The 24,326-nt window shown below is 35.9% G+C and overlaps 3 protein-coding genes across 6 annotated transcripts; 1 reads left to right on the top strand and 2 right to left on the bottom strand.

Moving 5' to 3' along the window:
- Positions 1-896: 896 nt before the first annotated feature.
- Positions 897-6,261, top strand: Nbr (exonuclease mut-7 homolog). Its single transcript, XM_066736067.1, has 14 exons — positions 897-1,342; positions 1,527-1,689; positions 1,948-2,088; positions 2,184-2,368; positions 2,465-2,703; positions 2,766-2,947; positions 3,028-3,213; positions 3,283-3,477; positions 3,545-3,694; positions 3,777-4,055; positions 4,132-4,280; positions 4,364-4,702; positions 4,781-4,968; positions 5,028-6,261. The coding sequence occupies exons 2-14, from the start codon at positions 1,533-1,535 to the stop codon at positions 5,368-5,370; spliced, it is 2,733 nt and encodes a 910-aa protein (XP_066592164.1). The 5' UTR covers positions 897-1,342; positions 1,527-1,532; the 3' UTR covers positions 5,371-6,261.
- Positions 6,262-6,296: 35 nt separating this feature from the next.
- Spg7 (Paraplegin) lies at positions 6,297-9,530 on the bottom strand. Of its 2 annotated transcripts, none has more exons than XM_066736034.1 (9): positions 9,280-9,530; positions 8,921-9,211; positions 8,558-8,789; positions 8,183-8,491; positions 7,941-8,109; positions 7,517-7,866; positions 6,947-7,443; positions 6,743-6,868; positions 6,297-6,667 (listed from the first exon to the last, which is right to left on the bottom strand). In XM_066736034.1, the coding sequence occupies exons 1-9, from the start codon at positions 9,442-9,444 to the stop codon at positions 6,488-6,490; spliced, it is 2,319 nt and encodes a 772-aa protein (XP_066592131.1). In that variant the 5' UTR covers positions 9,445-9,530; the 3' UTR covers positions 6,297-6,487. The 2 variants fall into 2 exon arrangements, with proteins under 2 accessions (XP_066592131.1, XP_066592132.1); XM_066736035.1 differs by having other exon boundaries at positions 6,299-6,667; positions 8,921-9,226; positions 9,280-9,418.
- A 148-nt stretch (positions 9,531-9,678) lies between these two features.
- LOC136778881 (glucose dehydrogenase [FAD, quinone]-like) lies at positions 9,679-14,118 on the bottom strand. Of its 3 annotated transcripts, XM_066736038.1 has the most exons (5): positions 14,069-14,118; positions 12,033-12,111; positions 11,805-11,946; positions 10,123-11,740; positions 9,679-10,039 (listed from the first exon to the last, which is right to left on the bottom strand). In XM_066736038.1, exons 3-5 carry the CDS (start codon positions 11,846-11,848, stop codon positions 9,902-9,904), a joined length of 1,800 nt encoding a protein of 599 aa, XP_066592135.1. In that variant the 5' UTR covers positions 11,849-11,946; positions 12,033-12,111; positions 14,069-14,118; the 3' UTR covers positions 9,679-9,901. The 3 variants fall into 3 exon arrangements, with proteins under 3 accessions (XP_066592135.1, XP_066592134.1, XP_066592133.1); XM_066736037.1 differs by lacking the exon at positions 12,033-12,111 and having other exon boundaries at positions 14,069-14,086; XM_066736036.1 differs by lacking the exon at positions 14,069-14,118 and having other exon boundaries at positions 11,805-12,071.
- Positions 14,119-24,326: the final 10,208 nt, after the last annotated feature.

A 24,326-nucleotide genomic window follows, 5' to 3' on the forward strand; every position in this document is an offset into this window, starting at 1 on the left:
TTGACACGCTGTTTGATGAGATGTATTTACTATATTTCTCATTAATGAAAATAGAAATGTAAAAAGTGTTAATAGATTATTAGCTATAGAGTATAGGCTAAAAGCTTTTATTTGTATGTATAAGAAGTCGTGTAATAATTAGAAAACTCGTAAAAATTGTCAGCATACAGCGCACGCGTGTGCGTGTGTTTAGTGCTTGCACGATTAAAAGCAGAAGCCTCAAGGCCTCACTTGGCCCATAAGTTTCATCATTTTATTTTAAAGTTAAATAAACTATAAAATTAACTCATTACAGTTTAATAAAATAATAATTTTTTTACATTAGACGACCTTATTCTAAAGTGAATGCTGTGAATGCGCGTTTAAAAATTCCACGCCGTGTAGTGACATTTAAAAATCCGTGTCCTGTGGTGTCGTTTAAAAATAATTATTTCGCAAGTGAATATCGTCATTATATTGGCTGTTTTGCAATTAATTGACGGTAAAAAATGTAGTTAATAAGTATTTTAAAACATCTGCATGTTATAATAAATGATGTTCTGCTAGAAATGTCTGCTTTTATACTATTTATATGTAGTTCCCGCTTACACCCGACGTGTAACGAAATTTACTGAGCTCAGTCGAAGCTTTTTACGAGTATTTTTAGTGGAAAATTGATCACTGTCTTTGAATTTCGTAGAGAATGTACGGAATGAAATTAACTGAAAGGTCGACGAATTAATTTCTCACGGTGCAGTGGGAAATTGAATTGAAGTGTGGCTCAGATTCAGATACACGTATAGCCAATCTAACGAAATGAAGTTTCCAACACTGGGTGGTAAACTGGTAAAGTGTCGCGGGTGTCGCCCAGTGTCGCCTGCCGTTTGTTTCTTTTCGCTGCACTATCGAACTAATGCAATTAGTTGAAATAAGACAAACATTGTATGTTTTCCCACTCTAACTTATTGCACTAGTGCAGCAAACAGCGAAAAAGAACAGACCTCTGGTGTCGCCGACCCTATTCGCCCCTGTTCAACTTCAAAAGCCCTTTTTAACAAGTCCAATTTCAAATTCCAATTCCAAACGGTCAATCAGAGACATAACTCATTAGGGCACATCACATCAGGGTATCAGGGTGTTTCGGTCGTTCCGGGCAGTTCCGGGTATTGCAAAGTAATACAAAGGGTGTTCCCGTTCCCTTGCGTTTAAGCTCAAGTTCTTGTCAGCTTACTTTTCCATACAAATATATCAAAAATTGTAATCGCAGTGCTTACGAGATTCTTCCTTATAATTTTCAGTTTACAAAAAGATACATTTATTTGTACTTTTGATTAAAATTCTTAAAATAATTCAACGTTTACAGGTTTAAAAATAATAGTCTTTATTTTTACTTGCGCACAATTGATATATTAAAACTTGTTTATATTTTTATAAATTTAGATAATAGGAATAGCTATTGTATACAATATTTTCCTATAATTTTTATAGTCTTGTTTATTAAAAATTGTATTAGTAATCTTAATAATTAATGTTTACTTTTTAAATAGGAGGACATGGCACAAATGGAAGCAGAAATTTTGAGGGAAGGCGGTAATCAGTATAACCAGTGTGCTCCTCCACTAGTTAACGATATAGATTTACTATTTTTCACAACAATAGATGAAGCTACAAAAACCTGGCTTAATACACTGCATCATATTTGGGGATTATGTGCGTATATAGTTTTTCTATGATGGTAGCATACAGAAGATTAGTTAGAAAAAATGAGGTTTCTAATGGTCACAGTGATCATTATTAAACTTATAAAGCATTAGAAAAATAATGATTTAAGATTTAATTAAATTGATAATGGTCTATGATGTAGTGATTGAGATTCCTGTATGCTACCTGCAAAAAAAAACCCTATATTTATATATATTTATAAGTGAATTATTTAAATTTCATAAAATAATCTATAATATTTAATAGGGAAAAAATGTAATGGCATTACAAAAACATTAACCGATTATTATGATACAGCTCCAAATCCATATTTAAGTGTTTTACGAATTATATCAAACACATCGGACTTTAATCATGTTAAAAATAGATCATCCTTAACATTAACAGGTTACTCTTCATAATTTGTAAAAAAATTTAAAATAACCATAAATATCTAATTTATTAAAAATGGATACACATAATGTGCAATATTAAATTTTTAGTTTTGGAAGAATTTTCTAAATGGATTGATGACAAGCGAGACTTATACAAAGAGTATTTAGTTCCAGATTTAAAAATTGCTGCTGCTCGTATCATAAATAAGCAGAAAAATATGAAACTAGTAAAATTAGTTTCTGATATTTATGAATTTTCTGAACATAAAGATACACTAAAAATAATTTTGCAGGTATGTATATGGACAATTCTTTATTAATAATATATAAATAATAATGACCACAATTTTTATTTACTTTGGTCATTATTAAATTTTACCATTTTGCAGGAAATGATACAAAAAAAGGAATATAAAGAAGCTGCTCAATATGCAGTAATGGTAAAATTACAAGATTCTTATGCAGACCCTAAAATTTTACTGCTACCTCTGATTTTACAAAATAAAATCATAGTAGTTGAGGAATTTTTAAAAGATTCCCCAGAATCACAAAGATTATTAGTTGAATTCCTGGATAATTTAATAGCACCAGGGAGGAGTTTGCACAATACGTTAGAAAGTTATATAAGGTAAGTGCATATCTGTTCTACATTTGTACAAGTCTATTTTGAAATGTTATTTGTAATTACAGTGAATACAATGTACCAGATGTGAAGATGTCAACTAGCCAAGTAAGGCCATTAACAAAACTAATAGCTCGTTTAGTAAAATTATACAAGTTACCACAAAATGTTTGCCCAAACTTGAACCAAAAAAGAAATGAAGGAGCATTGCAGTTCATGATTTATAAACGTTATGTGGATGGAACATTAAGTAATGATATAATTAAATTTCTATGAAAATACAAAAATTGTAAATGATTAATTTTGTTTTATTGAAATCATATATTTTAGGCACAGATAGCTGGAAAGAGATGGTGAAAGAAGCTGTTGGAGATGATCCTAAATTAAAGGTGGATCTGCTTTATCTCCTCACACAAGCTAATGAGACACAAGAAAGCTTATACTGGGCAAGGGCTTTTAATATTCCTAAAAATAAATGGCCATGGGCAGTGTCTCATTTAGCTGAACAATCACAGAGTAAATATTTGTAAATTATCAATTTTAAAATGTTATATTTAACAGTTACGTTTACTACAAACATTACAGATGATGGTGCATCTACTAGTGAAGAAGATGCTAGTGTTGAAATAGATTCAACTAATTTAACGTATCATACTTTAAGACTTCCACGAGAAAATATTAATCTTGTGGATACAAAAGAAACATTTGAAGATTTCTTAGAACATGCTTTAAATGAAGCAACAATTATTGGAATTGATGCTGAATGGAAGCCTAGTTTTGGTAATGCACATTTGACAATCCTATGTTAGGCATGAATAAAATAATGTTAATTTAATAATATTTATAGGTACCAAACAAACCGAATTAGCATTAATACAATTGGCTACTTTTTCAAATGTTTTTATTTTGGATGTTACATCCCTTGGAAACGAATATCAAGTTTTGTGGACAGAACTTGGTATACGCTTGTTTGAAAATCAAGATATTATAAAACTAGGTAATTATGTGTTAGTATTTTAACAGGAGGTTGAATTATATTTTTAAATGATAATGAATGAATCCAACTTAATCTAATACAGGATTTGGTGTGTCACATGACATAACTATGATATGTGAGAGCATTCCAGCCCTCAATAAAATGAAAAAACATGGCCGTGGTTACTTAGACTTATTACACATATGGAGAAAGCTGACTAGTGAATACCAGTTTATTTTCCCTTATAAAGGTGATCCAAATTTCACAAATGAAAGTTTAAGCAAATTAGTAGAGCTTTCCTTAGGAAATCGACTTAATAAATCCGACCAATTTTCAAATTGGGAAAGAAGGCCACTAAGAGAGAGTCAAATAATATATGCTGGTAAGGGAAATTTTCGAGGTGTTTAAAAGTATTTACTTCTTAGTTGAATTTCCAATTTATTGTTTGTGCTATTTAGCTTTGGACGCATATTGTTTATTAGAAGTTTATGATGTATTGAAAACACATTGTTTACAAATGGATATACCGTTCTATGATATTACAATGGAGACTAACAAACCACCAAAATCTCCTATGAGAAATTCAAAATCAAATACGCAAAAACAGGTAATAATATGAAATTTAACCAATTTTTATTATTTACATTTTTTTAATTAAAAAAACGAATATTTTTGTATTTTTAATTTTAGCCAAAGGTTGAGTGCACTTCACAAGAACCGAAAAAGAAACAGCCTTATGTACCAAGATCTCCCAAAAGATATCCATTTCATCAAAATCCTAAAGAGAATCAACAAATTTGGAATGTAAGCACAGAATGTGCAGAACAATCGCCAAAGCCTAATAGTTCTATCCCTGCACATAAATGGCGTGCTGTATGTGATTCAATGCTGGATGGATTGGCGATTAAACTTCGAATGTGCGGGTGTGATATTATTCAGGTTGTTATTGATCAAGGTGTTAATGAATCCATTAACCTTGCAAAACGAGAGAACAGGGTTTTTTTAACACATAATAAAGGATACCAAACAGTAATCTTTTGCATCTATTATGTTTCAATTTAATCAAAAAGCAGCTTTACAAAAGTTAACATTTTCTTTAAATTCTAGCATCCGCTAATAAAATACCAGAATTGTTACAACGTTACATCTGAAGTACCGGATGTGCAGTTAAGAGAAGTGTTGCAGCATTTTAACATTTTAATTACGGAAAAAAATATTTTCAGTCGTTGCATTAACTGTAATTATGATGAATTTGTTGAAGTTACGAATCATTCAATGAAAGGAATAGCACAGCGGTTAGTATAAAAGATTGCAATTATAATAGATTGAATGATAATTATGGATATGTTTACAGTTTCTGGCAGATTACAAGAGGAAACAGATATCAGCTAAAGTCAAGTCCACGTAATTTAGAACGCGATGTTAATATGGAGGGCCATAGCAGTCAGTTTTACAAAACTGCATATCCCTCTCCTAAAATATGGGATCGTACGTGGAAACTCAGTAGAAATACCATTGATATGAGAAACTGTGTAACTAGATATAAAATGCGAGTACAGGTTGACCAAATTCCGCAAGATATTTTTTCTCATATACCGTATTTTTATATTTGCGAACATTGCGGAAAAGTGTACTGGATAGGCTCCCATATGGAGAAACATATTAATGGTCTTCTTAAAGACTTAATTGTTCATTAATGAATAGTAATCATTCCCTGAAAATGTGATAAGAACTCGAAGAAATGCTCAACTACGTTTGTGCAGCAAAAATTAACTACATTTTTATTAGTTAAAAACTTCGAGCCGCTATTATTAATTGTTCCTAGCACATAATTACATGTGCATGCAATTTTGTATAATTAGCATCTGTAATTTCTAGTATGAGTATATATTTCTACTAAATATATACTATTACGATTTTTTCCATTATGAAAATTATTGGAGCTGGACATATAACTTTTTGTTCCAATTTTTACATGACTCTCATTTATATAAAATAAGTGTCTTTAAATTAGTCTATACTTTATTGTGTGTATTCCACGTTTTATATCTAATTGATTAATACAACGGTTAGGTTATTAAGACTGGTTGATGTTTTTGTTAGTTTAATGAAAAATGATAACGAAACCACCTGATTAAGGGCCGGTTGTTCCACCTATTGGCAAATGTCTGGATAGATTTATCTCTTTGGTAAAGCTTAAAATTGAGTAGAATTTACTACAGTTTGTAATTATTGCCAAGCAGATAAATTTTATCAATAGATGGAACAATCGACCCTAAGGGAGACTAATAAATACCAGTTAATTTATGACAGCTCAAAGGGGTTTTTGTTTTATAGTATAATTATGTGTTTATCTCAAGATAATTGCCAGAAGAAAAAATAACAAATTTTTATTTCTACCAATATTTATGGGATAAATTTATACAGTAGATAAATAAGTGTTACAGCATCTACTATTGTTTTATATTTTTAAATTAAATATACTTCATTGAAAAGCTTAGCATATAAATTCAATAAATTGTAGATTAAACGAAAGATGTTACATAAAATGTTTATTTTATTTTATTACAATGTAATGGTTATGTATTTCTTTTAAATCTTATATTTGTTTAATAAATACAAAGCTCTTCCTAGTATAAACTTTTATTTAATTTTTCATAAACAATTTGTTTTACAGGCATAAATATGCATAGTGTTAAGTGATCCAATATGCGAAATATTTCGCATCCTAAGGGATAATATTTACAAGCAATTCTATTTCAAGTAAAACTCAAATAAGTTAAATTTAACGATTAACATTACTTATACAAATATTTACTGAGGACTAGGATTCGGTTCTGGTGAGCCCGTCGACGAGTGCTTTGATGTATCTTCGATAGGGGCTTCCAGTGTAGCAGGATCAATAAAATCCTTATTTCCAAAAGGAGGAGGGCCTATTAAATTCTCCACGTCCTTGTAACTTAAAGTTTCTTGTCTTAAGAGGGCCTCGGCAAGCTGCAAATTAATTAATCAATATTTTTAACAAGAAAAAAGCATATTTTTAATTTTCTCTTAGAAACGGCTCTTTACCTTTCCTAGCTTGTCCTTATTTTTCAGAAGTAATGTCTCCGTTTTCTTATATGCTTCTGTAATCATTCTCTTAACTTCTTCATCCATCAATCTTTGCAAAGTTTTACTGAAGGGTTTGCGAGTTTGCTGCAATTAAAAAATAATAGTAGTAGTCAATTTTAAATTTTATCTTTTCTAAATTTTATTAGTAAGAGCTACACGTACCGTATCTAAGGATTCCGGATGGAAAGATATCATACCTACATTAGGACTCATTCCGTATTGCTGTACTTGAGCATAAGCAAGCTTTGTAACTTTCTCGAGATCATTTTGTGCTCCAGTAGTTATTCGATTAAACGTTAAACTCTCCGCTACTCGTCCTCCAAGCATTACGCACATATTTTCAAAGAGCTCATCTTTAGTGAGAAGTTTTTTTTCCTGTGGTACATATCGGGCAAAACCAAGTGCCAAATTAGTTCTTGGTACTATTGTAACTTTGATCAAAGCTTTTGTGTGCTCTAATAACCAGGCCACTAATGCATGTCCAGATTCATGAAAAGCAACCACGGATTTTTCCGACTCTGACATTGCGTGATGTTTTTTTTCTGCTCCTCCTATCACTCTGTCAATTGCATAATTAAGATCCTCTATATCCACCATCTTTTTACATACTCTTGCAGCATGTAATGCTGCCTCATTACATATGTTTGCTATATCTGCTCCTATGAAATAGAATATATCTCTGGCAAATCATCAGAGAAAAACTAATGTCAAAAATAATATAAAGGAACATACCTGTGAAGCCTGGTGTAAGAAATGCTAGTTTAGAGCTATAAGTACTGGGAGAATGTTGCAACACAATTTTTTTAAGGTGTTGCTCAAAAATCTGTCTCCTTTCATCCAGTGTTGGTAGATCAATTAAAATATGTCTATCGAATCTACCTGGTCTTAGCAAAGCTTTATCTAACACTTCAGCCATATTTGTTGAAGCTAAAAGTATTACTCCTTCTTTTGACTTCATACCATCCAACTCTACTAAAAGCTGAATCAAAGTTTGCGATGATTCACTGTTCATACGAGAATCAGACTCAGATCTCTTTTTACCTATGGCATCAATTTCATCTATATATAAAATACTAGGAGACCTAAAGCAATATAAAAGGGAATGTTAATAGTTAATAATATACATTTTTACTTTTAATATATCTTTTCTTCAAACCGTTTTCTTGCTTCTGCAAATAAACTTCTAACACGAGCAGCACCTAATCCTCCAATCATCTCTATAAATTCAGAGCCATTCATAGATAAGAATGGAACATTTGCCTCTGTTGCTACTGCTTTAGCAAGCAGTGTTTTACCACAACCAGGTGGTCCTAATAGTAAAGCGCCTATTGTATAAAATATTTATTTAGAAATCATTAACATATTATTGAGAAGATAATATATATGTATGTCATTTACCTTTTGGTACTTTTGCTCCAAGAGTTTTATAACGCTCTGGTTGCTTAAGGTAGTCTACAAATTCCATTACTTCTACTTTAGCTTCTTTCAAGCCAGCTACATCATCAAAACGAACACCTTTACCACCTCCAAGTAATGGATCCACCAATGTAAATTTAGCTGCTGACATTTGACTAAAAAAGTCATTGAATGGCATCCAAGTTCTTTTATACAATAAGTAAACTATGTATAAAACACCACACATTAAGATCAATTTTGTAATGTCAGACATAACTTCGTCTCTATCATAATTCACTTGTATACGCTGATCTGTAGATTTTAAAAAGGCAACAATAACTAAAGTGGTAAGCATACATTGAAAATCAAATGTATTACCTGGTCTGATTCCATAGCTGTTTTCTACAGTTCTAATTTTTTCTTCTAAGTGATCTGTATCTGGTAAAGACATTATATACTTCTCATGTAAAGGCCTTCTTCCTTTAATAATAGCTCCATCGTTTAAAACTACTATTGCTCTGCCTTCACCAGGTTTAATAATTACCTCTGATACTTCTCCTTTCATTAACATATTGTTTACAAATTCTGACCAGGATACTTCTAATGCATCCTAATAAAAAAATTTTGTTAAATCATTATAAATCATTCTATAAAAACCTAATTGTTAAAGAATTCAAAATAATGCAAAATTTTGATATAATGTAGGAGAAATTTGAACATTATTTGTATATTTGCTCTTACTTGCAGATCATTTTCTTGAGTTACTCTGAAAAATGTATACAATGAGTAGCCAAATGTGAAAACAGCAAACATTTTTAAAAATAAAATATTAACATTATCATTGTCCTTATTAGGCTTTTCATTTGACGAATCAGTTGATGATTCTGAAGAATCTTTCTCTTCTTTATTCTTTGCTGAAGTTGTACTAAAATATCGTAGCTTATCTAATTTTAACAAACTAAATATTTTATTGGTATCTTTACTACATACTTCTGTTACTCTGGAAAAATTGTTATAGGTGTGTTTAAAAACCTAAAAATGTAAAGGCTATTAAGATAATTATTTCTGAAGTATATCTTTCAATTAAAAAATATACTCACACAATAAGATATACTTTTAAATAACACTTTATTCCAACCATTGTGGCATTCAGGTCTTAACAGTTTACTAAATATAATTTTATGTTTATTTCTTGTTTGTATGGAATTAAATATCTCTCTTGGAAAATTAAAGTGTTTTTTAGAATATCTGTTTATGTTCTGCATAATGTGGATTTATAAACCTTAAAAATAAATGTAAAATTTAGTAATAATTTATAATTTGCCGACAGTTGTTACGTGTGTAGTATTGGAGAGAGAAGCGTAGACGTGTTAATGTGAGAAAGAGTCAAAAGGCGGCGCTGCAATCGTTTCATATTATTAGAAAACTATGAGGAATGAAAATTGAATTGAGATATTTTTAATAATTGATAATAAAACGCAGTAAAAAATATTTAATACTAAAAGATTTATTAATTCCATTTAATAGCACTATAAAATGATAATTACACCACAGTACTATTGTATTTATTTACTATTCCTATATTCATATATATCTTGCATTTGCCCACTATCACATCAAGAACATATTTTATTAAAAACAATATTCTCTGTTCTTACAACCTCTTTTTCTCTCTATCTATACATATCAACTTATCTATCGATTTTTCTCATACTCATTCAATCATTTATACCTCCACTCCTTTTTTATTAAATCAGCTGCTTTTTCAGCAATCATAACTATAGGGACATTGGTATGGGCGGATACGATTTGTGGCATTACGGAACCATCCACGACTCTCAGTCCTTCAACTCCTAATACCTAAAACACATTAAAAAGTATAAGTTTATGCTCAAGCGTAGATAAAATTAATTCTAACTGAAAGGAACAACAGGCAGTTATACCTTTAATTCTGGATCAACGACGGATGTAGGATCATCCTTAGCTCCCATCTTGCACGTTCCGGTGTAATGGTAAATGTTAAAGGTCATTGTTCTCACGGCGCATTCCCAATAATCGTCGGAATCATATTTAAATTTGTTACAGTGAGGAAAGTTTGGTTTAAGAAGCTTCGACTCAAACTTCCTCATTGGTTTTGTTCTAGCAAGTTTTATAGTAGCTCTAATTCCTTTAATGAGAACTTTAACGTCTTCGGTGTGGTTCATATAATTAGCGACAATTTTGGGTTTAGTATTTATATCCTTGTCCCTGAGCCTTATCCAACCACGACTTTTCGGTCTGAGAAGTAATGGAAAAGCGGTCCAAGCGTACTTTCCAACGATTTTTTCATAATATTTTTCCCAAGTGGCTTCAGTAATGCCAAAGAGAGTTCGTATGCCAGCATTGGTTCCTGGCGCCCCTCCAATGAACATCAGCTCGACGTTCGGATAGCCGTCTTTTCCCGTATTATCGAGATTGTCCGCGTCGATGAATCCCAAACCCTCTATACCACCAGGTATCGTTAACGGTCCCGTTTTGTGATTGAAAAAATCTTTCATGTAAGGATACGACGGATCTATCATATCGTACAGCGTTATCGCAACTGACTCATTAACCATAAACATCAACCCTCCATAACCAATATGATCCATCAAATTATCGCCTACAGGCAGATCCATTAAAACCTCGATACCGATATCTTCCAAATGTTTCTTGTGCCCAATGCCAGAAAGCATGAGAATTTGAGCCGAACCTATCGAACCTGCGCTAAGTATTACTTCATTTTTCGCATAAACCGATCTAATTTTTCCACGTTTCTCGTATTGCACCCCAATTGCTTTCTTCCCAGAGAAAATTACCTTACTGACCAAAGAATTCTTCGATACGTATAGGTTTGGTCTATTTTTCTTAAGTGGGTGCAAGAAAGCTCTGTTGGTACTACACCTCTCGCCTTCTCTCAGTGTAGCTTGGACGTAGTTAAATCCCATGGTATCTTCACCGCCATTATAATCAATCTTCTTATAACCCATAGCCTGGCCACCCTTGACAAAAGCGTCTACCAAAGGTGTACGAAACGGTGGGTAGCTAATTGTTAAGGGTCCATCGTGTCCGTGCAACTTGGTATCGTTCTCAAATTCGGGAACCACGTTAGATTCGAGTTTTTTGAAGTAAGGTAGAAGCTCTTCGTAGGACCAACCATCGCATCCCATTTTTGCCCAGTTGTCGTAGTCTCTCGGGTCGCCTCTTGTCGCTATCATGTAATTTAGGACGCTGGAGCCTCCCATGACTTTTCCACGAGGCCACTTGCACTTGTGATCTTTCATGGCCAAGCAATAGTGATCCGACGGTTCGGTCTCGTAATCCCAATTGATGGTCTTCAATGCTTGCAACGCGTTCACCAGTAACGGCAAATCCATAACGAGATTCTCGTTTCCTCCAGCCTCTAATAGCAGCACTTCCGCATTAGGGTCTTCGCTCAATCTATTGGCTAACGCTGCACCCGCTGATCCACCGCCTACAATGATGAAGTCATATTTTTTATGCGGATTGGGTTTACTGTCTGGAAGCTCCTGCCTTTCAAATCTAAAGATACAAAATTACCTCGGTGTATCACTAATCGATTATAGGCATCTAACAGGTCAATTACCTCAATAAGTCGTCGGCATACTTCGGTATACCGATCCCTGCCATGATTGCGTTACCGATCGGGTGTCTGTTGGTCGATGGAAACTTGAAGAAACTCGTCAACTGCTTTTCCACCGGCTCCTCCGTGCCCGGTCTCCTATGTTCTGTAGCAAAAGTTATTAGCCACAAAAGCCAAGCATGAGGTGACATTTTAATTGTTGGCCTAGGTCCTTCTGCGCGCGAAACACACCTCTTACTTGGTGTATGTTCTTCACGGTAATGACTGCATGTTTTATGCTACCGGCCACGTTTAAGCCGGCAGCCAAAAGCTAGCAAGCCGATATGATTAGCATTTGAACGGGACTGTACCGCTGGGCTGCCCCCACCCATCCGCCGTAATCGTTCGCCAGAACCAGTGCACGCTCTTAACTAAAAAGAACTATGTCGCAAAAATCTCGCACTCTGGAAAAATCTATAAATATTCGCACAAGCTATTTAATACTTGCTTAACAAATCCTCTTTGCTAGACTTATGGAACAGTGATATTTATTATTGAATTTAGAGAATTAAAGTGAGCGCTAGAAGCGCCGATTATTCAATTGTTTCAATATACCAGAGCTCGTGTTCCACAAGATAGGCATATGGAATTTGTCAATTGAATGTTCAGGGAGTTATAAGGAGCCTGAATAAATATAATGATTGTGTCCAGGAGAAACCAATCAGCATGCGAAATTCAGTTTCCTAATAAATGGTATTCTATTCAACTCGCTACAGTGCAGCCCTATATACCCAGGAAAAAATAAAAGTAGCATTTTAATAGATTTTTTATTTCTCATTCCAACGATGGAATTTATTTTAAATTTTAGACATTGTTTCAGGTAGAGAAACTTAGTTTAAAATTTACAAACTTTTTTCTCAATCTATACTATTTTTTTTTTAAATAAATTATACCATTCATAAGAGCACATCTAAAACTACAATATCTTCAAGTTCCGAAGTAGGGAAACAACTAGTCGATAAATAGCAAGGCTGTAAAGATAGAGACGCGAGGTCTTCCACAGCGCATGTGATATTCGCTGCACCCTGCAGAATTGTATTGACCGCGCGTGTCTGTATCTTTATTGTCTTACTGTTTATCAACTATTTATTTCTTATCTCCTAGAAACTTGTGGGTTTTGTAGTTCAAGATGTGTCTTATCGAATGGTACAACATATTTTGAAAAAAAAGTGGTACACAATGAGAAAAAGGTTTGCAAATATTAACATTAGCTTTTCGACCTTAAACAATGTCTTAAATGCAAAATAAAAATCAACTGTTGGAAAGAGCAAGAAAAAATCTATCCAAATGCTAATTTTCTGATTTTCTAACCATATTAAGCCAAGTTGCAGCGAGTTTAGTAAAATTCTATTATTAGAAAATAGTGGTGCGCGCATTCAGTGATTGATTTCGCATGTAAGACTATATTTCTATTTACTTCCGCTGTTTTTTTCAGACTTAGTAAAATTGCAATACATTCCCTGGTGCAGATTTAAGCTTTTTTGCTAATACATACAAGGAAAAAGACAATAAGTTTCGCAGAAAAAAGCATTTTCAATCAGCACGATCCACCCACTTAAAAGTTCACATTTACCTTAGATATAAGAATTTAGTGGGGGAAAAATTAGCAGGTCTAGTAGTAGAAATCGTTAATTAACTATCCTTGAGTTTGTATGAATTTTTTACAATTTTTTTATGCTGTACTTTTTAGTTAGGCACGCGCTTCTTGAAGTTGGCAGCCGATGGTAATTTTCCAAGTCCCGCGTCGCCTCGACCCGCACGCTCGTTAAAAAATTATCTCGCGCGAAAATATCTCAATTTTGTGGAACACGAGCACCGGCAACTTCAAACAATAGAATAATCAGTGTTTCAATATCTGCGCTCTCTCTTTAATAGTAAAAATGTAATAGTAATTAGCACCCCTCTACGAATTTGATAAATAATATTTCTTAATTGAGTATAAAAAAGCTTCTGTACACATTTGTTTAAAAATTGTCCTATATTTTGCTCTTAAGGCAGCTTTTCTGAGTACGGTTGATCAAACGGCGAAGTTTTCTATTTTTCTCAGTCTCAAATACACGTGTCTAACAATATTGACATATGGAATTATTTAATCGCATGTTAAAGAAGCTCTGTGATTTTTTTTAGTATTCTCCTATGTGGAATTTTCACAGGATAATTTTTTTAGTCCAAAGTGCGTCCCGATTCTTAGATTGACGGCAGATGGCGGAAAGGTAGGGGTAACCCACCGGTACAGTCCCGTTCAAATGTTGGTCTCGTCGACTGCTACGAGTGACACGACTGGCACGTTCGATTACCAGCTTCTGCATGCCGTGTTTAATTTGTGTACCACTCTTCTTTCCTCAAACGTAACTGCATTTAATCGAGGGATAACACTGATAAACACCTGTTCAAACAAAAAGAATATTTTAGTACTACTGATTTTTAATACTTATACTTGTTTTTAAAGATTGATATTAATTTCAATATGAAGTTACCCGGTTCAGCCGTCAGAATTGTTCGATTGTGAAAGCTTGGATATGGTCAGATGCAAAATAGGAATAAAGTGGAAAACGACGAAAAAAGAATTTGACGTGGAAAAGATGGGGAGAATGCACAATGGTGGTTGTATAAAAGCTCGCGTGAATATTTTTATCCAAGCCTGTTAACTACACTCTGTTATTTTATCTCATGCACGGGACTTTCTCACAGCTACTATCTCACTACACTGGAATATAAGTTTTAAGGCGTGTTTTGATAGCGTCAGGGCGTGTCAGCCATGGCATCCTACCTAATGGATCTCTCCTTCGCTCGTTTGTCCATACTTTTTCAAGTGCACAGCCCATGATACTACACAAAAGTATTTTTAATAGTTCTACTCCAACCTTTAACCTGTTTCGATAAATTCAATCCAAGAATCAAGCGTAACTTCGATAAAGAAGCCGATACATTTCCACTTTATCTAAAAAAAAAAACGTTTTCACTAATTTATAAAGATATTAGAAAACTTGGTAGAATATCACGCTAAGTAGTAAAAGTAATAAAACAGACGTCACAGTGAAACATCCAGTATACTTTACTTGAGAGGTACCTGACATTTAAATCCATTTAAAGGCGAACCAAATGCATAATATTTCAGCTACAATAGTTTTAAGGACAAGAAAAGCAATGTTAATGGAAAAAATGAAATTTGAATTATTAGACTTTAGATCGTTATAGATGGTGAGTTTTTGGCTTCTTGAATACTGGCGCTAAAATCTATCCAAGATTTTTAGTGGAAGCAAACAAACGGAATCGAACAATTTGTTTTTGTACGGTGCTTAAGTAGCCAACTAACTGGCACGCGTGCTTCGCGAGGACGATGAGAAAAGAGAGAGATAGAGATGAAAACACAGAGGGAGAAGCACGGGAGTCAAAGTGGGACTGGGAGCAAGAGAGAGAAAGAAGGTGGGGTAAAAAGGGGAGGAGAGGGAAGCAGGTCGCGCAGCGTGCCGCGGGTCGAGGCGACAAAATCATTTATTTTGTTAAACAACAAGCAATGTTGTGTTAGGTTTGCCAAAATAACCAAAACAATACTCATCGTCGTGTTGTCGTGCGTATAGTGTATACTCTCTTCATTCAGAAAGCTCGTCACTCACTTCATTCATCCTTTCTACGCAAGCGGACCGTTAATATCGTTTTAATGCACGCAAATCATCCTCGATGGACCGTCGCGCTTCCGTATTTCACGCCTCTAATAAAACTATCAACAATTACGAGCTGCCTCTTTGCTCAAATAAAAAAGAGTATCGCAGCATTTAGCAAAACGATTCGTCATCGTTAATCCATCAAAAACACTTATATATTACGACTATGCTGTTGTGTATAATTTTAAGGTTATGAGGAAGTGAGGTTATAACTTGGTGTATTAATTTTATGGACAAGTCACGTGACACAAGTCGCTGAACACACTGGAGAAAGTTTAGCGGACGAGGTGGATGCCGTGGATGGTGGAGGAACAGGTAAAGGTTAGGTGAGTAGGCTCGATCACGAATATTAGGTTAGGGATCGTTCTTCCGGATTGGCAGAGGTTTCTTTGTGCCTGAAATAAACCCTATGGATTCTGAACGAACAGCATCTGTAATAACAAAACTTCTCCTGTCCGTCTCCCCTCATCTATCTGCTAATCTTATGTTCACGTATGTAATGAACAGTCCCTACTGTATGTCAATGAGGTGTTGTCTTGGAAAATTCATCAATCGTCGCTAAATTACCAAATTATCCAATCCACTTTACGATAATTAATATTACCAGGAGGTTAGTTTCATAAAACTGTTCAAAATTGGTGAAAATGGTTTGACAAAAATGTTGATAGTGAAGTGTAGTGTACTCGACGGTATTTTTGCATCGGCAATCGAACGTGTCATCAAAAGATGAATTGGACGTCTGAATGACAGGCCGGGACTGTCAGTGTGTCGACAATCATAATAATTCTCCCTTTTTTCCGTGGCGTGGGGACAGAAAATCCGGAAAAGCAATAATTGCGCTGAAAGACAGGGATGTTTTCTTTTGCGGGCGGCGAAATTCACGGATCCTCGGATATCTGTGGAGGAGGAAGAGAAGAGAGGCGAAAAGACGAGAAGAGAAGAGAAGAGAAAAGGAGAGAGTGGGAGAGAAGGGTGCGTTGGAGAGTGGTAGTAAGGTAAAAGAGGAGAAGAAGGGGGGAAGGGAGGATTCGTGCTGGAATAACATTGGGTGACTGTGGTATTGTCAACCCCCGTTTTAGTACTCGCGCGTGCATCCCTCTTCACTACCAGCATTCTCTCTCTCCCTCTCTCTCTCTCTCTCTCCCCTCGTTGTAATCCCTACCATTCCATCGTCTACGTCCTTTTCGCTCTTTCTGGGCAGACTGGCTCCTGGGCTGGCCTATCGTAGTGGCTCAATTCTAGCCATTTCAGAGGGGTTGGAAGGAGGACGGTGTCAGAAAGGATGAAACAACACTCGACGTCTCTCCCTTTCCCTTTCAAATCACCTATTTTCCTCCTCGTTCCTCCTATCTCTCGGTCCTCGCCACCCCCTTTCATCCCACTGCTCCAGCACCTCTCTTTTCGGCTCTCTCTAAACGCGTCCAATAAAAACAACACTTTCGCCACGAGGCCGCACCCGGAGAGTGGTTGACGGAACGGTGAATTATAAAAATAACAGTGCGAAACGATCGAACAATTGGCCGATTCGGCTGCTGTCGCTCATAGCGCGCCATGTCATTGTTGCCAGCGCGAAATCCTCGCTTCTCTCGCCTATCCAATTTTGCCACCACCACTGCGTGCTTTTCGAATTTTCCACCCTTCTTCTCGACGACTAAATCTCCCCGGGAACTCTTAATAATAAACGTAAAATCTATACTCGTTTATCGCGATAAAGGCACCAATGGCTCGGAGAAGAAAAGACATTCGTGACGAGTCTCCAAAAATAAACGAAATGGCGATCATTCATTTATTTTGTCGCGTCGGCTCTACGCATATGCCGACAAATCACTTAGGCCTGCGCCACAATTAAGTCGTTACAGACAAGTAATTACTGTCACGAGGTCAAAGCCATAATAAATATATGAGACTTGCTTGTCGGCCTGCCGCAACTTATCACCCTTTTTTTCCCTCGGTCTCTTCTGCAATAGAACGGAAGAGTGTCGTATCTGTACCAAACATGAAATCATCATTTTAAATGGTTACCGACACTTATTAAAATGTTTGCAAAGTCTGCTTCCCATATATAAGACCTTAAACATGCTTACTGGTAAAGTACTAGATGTTATATTAATAATTTCAACTAAGTGTTTCTTCAATTAAATTTATTTTTGTTGCAGGCGCAGTTTCTTCATTTGTATACAACAGTGCTTCCTACAGACGGTGCAAAATATTAACTAATATTAGTAAAAAAAGTGTCTAAATCAATACAACCAAGGAATTATTTCGCGTTATAGGTAAGTATCCGATTAAAAATATACAATATATATTTTAAATTAAGTGAATTATATGATTAAACTACGAATATTTCAGATTAATTTAAGAAGCTAATTATTGAATCAGGAAAATAATAGAACAAATTCTATATTGAAATTTACTGTCTTACCGAAAGCTTAAGAATTGTTTACTTGGCAATATTTTTTTGGCACCTTTTTAAGAGTTACCTGAATCAATCTGCACGTTGCAAATTGTATACTGTTTGGCGTAAGTTCCATCCACGAGCGATTTATTTCGATTTGACATTGGCTTTTCACTCTTTTTTTCTCAGCCCTTTCTCCAGAGCACGAGGGCCGCTTGCTCGCAGCTTACACGGCCAAGTCAAAGAGATAAAATCTATAAATATGTGGGAGGCGCACGCGACCCATTCCAGTGTTTGTTCAACCAGGAATAACCGCGGTTTCTTCATCGTGTCCGCCGAACCTTCAACCGAGAGAGGAGAACACACGAGGAACGTGCGAGAGAGAGAGGGAGTTTTGCGGCTTGACGCAAGCCTAATCCAGAATGACGCTCACTGCCTCGCGCTTTATCTGGAGAACAGCTTTCGACGATCCTGCTTTCCCACTTTTTTCACTCGTCGAGCCGCGGATCGACGAAATCCACGAAACTGGAATAATATTCATCCTTCTTCCATCCTCTAATAATAGATCCATGCCAGTCACAGGTCGATTCTTCAAAGTCGTCTGATTTATAAAAAAGAAAAATTGTATCGACTCGGAAACGCGAGGAAAAGAAATCTATATAGTCGAGCTAATCGGTCGATTTTTAGGGAACCTCGCGGATCCATATAAAAAGAGTATGGAAGAGAGAATAGAATCTTTTTCACGTGGTTTACAGTCCCATTGAAGAATGCTAGAATGGAATCTGAATAATTTGTCAACGTATGCTGCAGAAACTCACGAGTGTGGTGAGAGTTGGCTGGTGGCTTCATCCGGCGTGGAAACGAGTTAGTTAACGGTAAACTCACCTCATCAATCTTCCTCTAGCGTCGTCGTCAACGGCGAGCTACCACGGATCAGAAATACTCCGGACACGTGTATCCATTAAACTAGCGATATTCATGTCGCAAAACGCTTTATATGCCATATTGTCTAACATGATCCACTCGACAATAACAATTGTCGCTTGTACTCTTTGCAATTATGCAAAAGACTGAAATTTTACCTGAGTATTTCATGAATTTTCCTGAAGACTTGGATGAAGAGAGAGAATGAAATTGCACGTTAGAAAAGAAAGTTTTATAATATAGTTGAGGTTTACCTGGAAGGTACAGGCAAGTGTTGCAAGGTATATAATAGATATAGGCGTGGATGTGAAAAGGTAAAAAGATTAGTGAGCACGCGAGGGCCGAGAGAGCGTGAAGAGCGGGCGGTGAGTCCGCCATTCCTGACACCTGGCAACAGCCAATGGTAGGATAAGGGAACAGGAAGCACGGGAGCGTTGGTCCTCGAATGCCACACCCTTCGTTGCGAGCACATATATCGACCGATTGGACGGTACACTACTGCTCCAAAGCTATACCAACGCTCTCGCTCCTATATCCAATGCAGCAACCAAACTTATGTCACACACCAACAGACACATTTCTTCCTTTTCTTTCCTTCGCCCCTTCCTCCCCCTCTTGTTTCTCTTTTAACTCGATAAACGCTCTTGGGTAAAAGCCACCAACGCCGCCCCTCTTCTTCTGCGCATGTCTGCATTCTGCATCAACTATATCCACCTTTTTCCCCAATAAACTCATTTCTGGTGACAGAAACGCTGCTCCGATTGATAAAATTGTACGTTTCGATGTTTTTTTATCAGTTGCATAATTGATATGCTATATATATACGTTGCAGAATAGAATTATAATATGGCGGGATGAATATATGGTTCACTCGAGAGGCAATAACGGAGCACTTTAGCCCTAGCTTAGCTTGTGCCAGGCTACCCTAGGCAACCCTCGAATAATATTTTGATAGCCTCTGCCTTGTACTTCCCTCCTGATCCAATCCACCACATATCAACGCCAGGAAATTATTTTTCACACTCTCATCGTATCCTTTCGCTCAAGTCATCTCCTATCCGTTTCCCTGTCGTTTTTCATATGCTATATATTGCTAAATGCGATTTTCCAACCCTTCTTACCGTAACTCTTTACTTTCCGATGAATTGTAATTTTACAAGTATTCCTTCAGAGTTTATAGTTTAATAAACTTTTATTGTAAATATTATAAGTTTATTAGTCAACTGGTTCCAAAAGCGATAAATTTATATAGATTTCATATGGATCAATTGATTATAAGAATCAAATTGTCATAGCATTTTATTATTTAACGTTTAATTAAAAAGCTATTAAGGATTGACAATTCTTTGTTTACGTTTATACTTACATCTTATTGGTCAGACTCGTTTGATTAGCTTTTTTTATATTAATCCTTAATCATTTTTTTTATAAAGGATTACATACAAATATAAGAATTGCATTGTTGACAACATTTGCTCCATTTGAATTTACCTGTGGTTTGGCACGAGTTAAGGCCTTTTATAATGAGTGGGTGCATGCGATAGGTTTTGGTAAGGACTAGTAATGGATAGGCTATGATCTCTAAGGGAAAGTTGATACTTTCGAGTGTTAAGTTGTGCAAACTGTAGATATAGGATCGGTGAGATATAGACGCGTGAAAATCTCCTAGATAAATGTATGAACGACGGAAGCCCGCTGCGCTAGCCTTAATGTTATTTCACGCGACAGAGATTGCTTCTTTAGGCAACACGCTGCTAAACGTTGGACATGCAACGCGGGACTCTGTCAAATGTGTATGCGGATAAATACCGGGATGGTTGACAGAAATAATATCCGCAGGTGAAGGTGCCTGCACCTGACGTCCAGTGGACCTGAAATGTGCCAGGTTCTATTGGCAAAAAATGCATCAGGTAACTGACTTTCGAAGAAAAATTCCATTGATGACACAATATCTCAAATACTTTGATGATTTTTCAAACGATCCTTACTGAAAATGATAAAAAGTGGGAAAATATGCTTTAAAGGATCGTTTACTTTTTCTTGAGTCTCGAAAGAAAAACAAATGCTTTAATAACGTTAGTCAAAGACTTTGATGATTTTCCAAGTATTCGTTGCTGAAAATTAATTAATATATAAGCATGAAAATATAAGCTTTTAAACTTCTTTTCCTTTTCTCAAAATGTTAACATTGCAATTTCTGTTTGAGTCCTCTCCAACGAAGCATTAATAATGCGCAGTTGCGTCCTGTAAACGTGCAGGCAGAAACTAATCAAGAATGAGGCTTCTACGAGTTTCTTGCTAACGACTGTATGTTCCCTGGAGAAGATGAACGGCTGTTTCATTATGCCTCTACGCGTTTACGTCTCGAGGCAGACAGCTAGAAGATGCGTGTGTGTGCGGCCTTTCCTCTTCCTCCAGATGGAAAAAATTTCAGGAAATATATCTTCTCGTGTCTGAAAACAGACTTGTTCCCCATGAATTATAATTCTCGATTAAAAATCCCTCAAATGTTATTTATAAGGCACACTATTAAATAATTTTAATAATAAAAAAATCCCTAAATAAATGTTTTAAGCCTATAAATGAATTTCCTAATAGAAATATAGAATCACTCAGTATTCCTGCATAGAGAATATGTCGGTGTTGCAGAATCGTGTAATCATAATCCGGGATAATCCACTGCGTATACTATTGTTGTAGTCGATAGATTCGGGTGCATCGAGAATCATAGAGGAAACGAATTACCTATATGTATAGAGATATATCCTTTCTCGTAACAAATTCAGCCCACGCGTATTCTTCTCCTGGATTTAAGCCGACAAGTGCGGGTCTTTGTCATTGTTGCACCATCCGCTAATACCTCAGCACCATTCATGCGTAACCTTTTTCTCACCATGCAGACACTGCGTTTCTTCCACACACAGGTGCCATTAACCAAAGACATTTTGAATCAGCAATAAAATTGTGCAGTATTTAATAAATCGTTTTCTTTTTTATTATTTATTTACCAATGACTCTGGCACACTGTGCAAAATAGAATGAAAATACTTTAGAAGCCAACTGTGGCAGTTTGTTATTTTGTTCATTGATCGAGAAAAGAGGAAAGAAATATATGAACTAGGGATGATTCAATATTAAATTGAAAGGTTCAGGATAAGGGATAAAAAATGAAGCATGAGAAACTAAATTGGATCAAGAGGGAATAAGCGGGGAACAGAACAGACCAAGTGAAAGAGAGAGAGAGAGGGAGAGGATCTATTGTGAGGTAGCACGAAGTGAACGAGAACGCACTGACGTGTTCTCGTGCATCTCACGAATGATACAAATGGATTGAATTGGGATTTGGTCCTTTCAACCCCGTAAGAATCCTGCGAGCATTCGTCTTGGTGAGATTTTCTTGCAGGACCCCCGAAATTGTCGATGCTCGATTCGACGTATCTTCATCACTGCAGGCGATTCGCCATTGAATTCTCAATGACGGTGGTCCATAATCGAGAAATTCTTATAAAATCACCTTGTCCGATTTGCTCCAAACAAACAATCCCCGTATTACTCCCGGAAGAATCTCAAGTACGATTAGATCGGATTTATCAATGAAAAAAAAATTTACCATGAATTTTTTACTCCACAAAGAAATTTGAAGAAACGAATTAATCTCTAGTGCAAACGGAAGAAAAATTAAACTTTAAGTGGTACGATAAATTATTTTCTTGTTAATTATATACTGTGCGATTGATCAAAATACTTCCAGGAGATAAATTTTTATGCAAGAAAAGTGAGATTAGATTTTGAAAATAGCGTTGTAACTTGGTAGGAGTAAAGAGCGATAAATTATAAGCGTCGTATTCAACACGCGGAAGCGTTTAATCCCTTAAACGAGACTGGGTCTGTAAAATAGCTCGTCGATTACGATGAATTTGCGGCCTGGCCAGGGTGTGGAGAGTAGAAAGAGTAAGAGAAAGAGAGAGAGAGAGAGAGAGTGACGATTTGAGAAGCAACCGCTGCCACCATATACATTTCAGCCACATACCACGCTCGTAAAGTTGTTTCTGCGCGCGGATGGATGGAAAAAGAATTCGGCGCCTAATTCGAGATGTTTATCCAAGCGGCGTTTCGGCCCTCTTAATTCATACGCTCTGTTGTTCCAGCTTATCCCCCAACAAATTTATTAAAATTGTTATCCACTGCTGTACATGCAACGACGTTATATTATTACACCCTCGTTCAATTTCACACTTTTCTCTTTCTCTCCTTCTCGCGCACCTTTGCAAATCTCTCTTTCTCTCTCTAGTTTAAGTCAAGAAGGACAAAAAATATTTCTTTCGAAACTATAAATATAGTGCGATGATATTTTAAAATTACCGAGCTTGTTCAATCGGCGTACTTTTTCTGCTGTGTGTGACGCAGGTGAGAGACTATATGGACATAGGTGAATTGAATTTTCGATGCAGTAGCAACAGAGAAGAATCGAGGAGTGTGCATATATATTTTTGTTATTAATTCAGCGCTGTGGACTAGACTCTATTATTTTCACGGCGACGAATAATAGAAAAATGCAGAGGGAGTTGTGCGAGAAAGGAGGAAAGGGGTGTGGGTGGAATGTGTGTATATATATATGTCCATGTGTATGTGTGTAAACGAGAGAGAGAGAGAGAGAGAGAGAGAGAGAGAGAGAGAGAGAGAGAGAGAGAGAAGCTGCAGGGGCCTGTGAAATTGTCCGATGTTCGAGGAATCGAGAGTGCATCCGATGTGCAAATCGGTTTAACGAGAGCAGCCTCATCCCATCCCATTCCAGACTATTCCAGCCATCCCATCCCGTGGTTAGAGAATTGCGCGATCGAGCGGGCGCGAGCGCACCAACTCTACCCCGTAAAATAACAACAGACATCGTTACCGCGTCTCTCGCATTTTCAAGCCAAAGCGACGCCATTATAGTATATCCGTGCCAACGTAAAGCGCCATGTTAAAGCTGCATAGCAAACCGAAAATTAACGTGGAAATGACGAGAGGTTCGCTTTACGATGAGTAGTATATATTGTTATACAAAAATATACAAAACTCAAACAATTGTTATAGGCTATTATTATAAGAAAATTAATTTCTTCGGTTTTAAAATATATATAGAATTTATTCTTTGTGTTCTCTCTGAAACCGACAATTATGTAGTTTCTTCCTACGATCTTAAATATTGTTAATTTGATTTAATTATGACTGATTCAATAAAAGCTCTTAATAGATCTTGCAATCAGATATTTACTTAGTGCCAATAAATGGTCTGATTGTATTAATTTATATACTGTTTTAATTAATAATATTAGTTAAGATTTGTCTCCGTTGAACGATTTCTTGGTTGACTCGTTCAGGTGCAGATTCAAGTTGAAGAGTGATTCAAGCAGATATAGCAGTATTTTCTGGAAGAATCTTCTTGATTATAATAAACGGAGAAAATATTGAAGTAAATTTTACTGTGTTACCTCAGTTGTACTGTCATAGTTATTCATT

Source organism: Prorops nasuta, unplaced genomic scaffold (genome assembly GCF_024137725.1).
Source record: "Prorops nasuta isolate Cenicafe-Biocafe unplaced genomic scaffold, Cenicafe_Pnas_1.2 PNAS00015, whole genome shotgun sequence".
Lineage (NCBI taxonomy): Eukaryota > Metazoa > Arthropoda > Insecta > Hymenoptera > Bethylidae > Prorops > Prorops nasuta.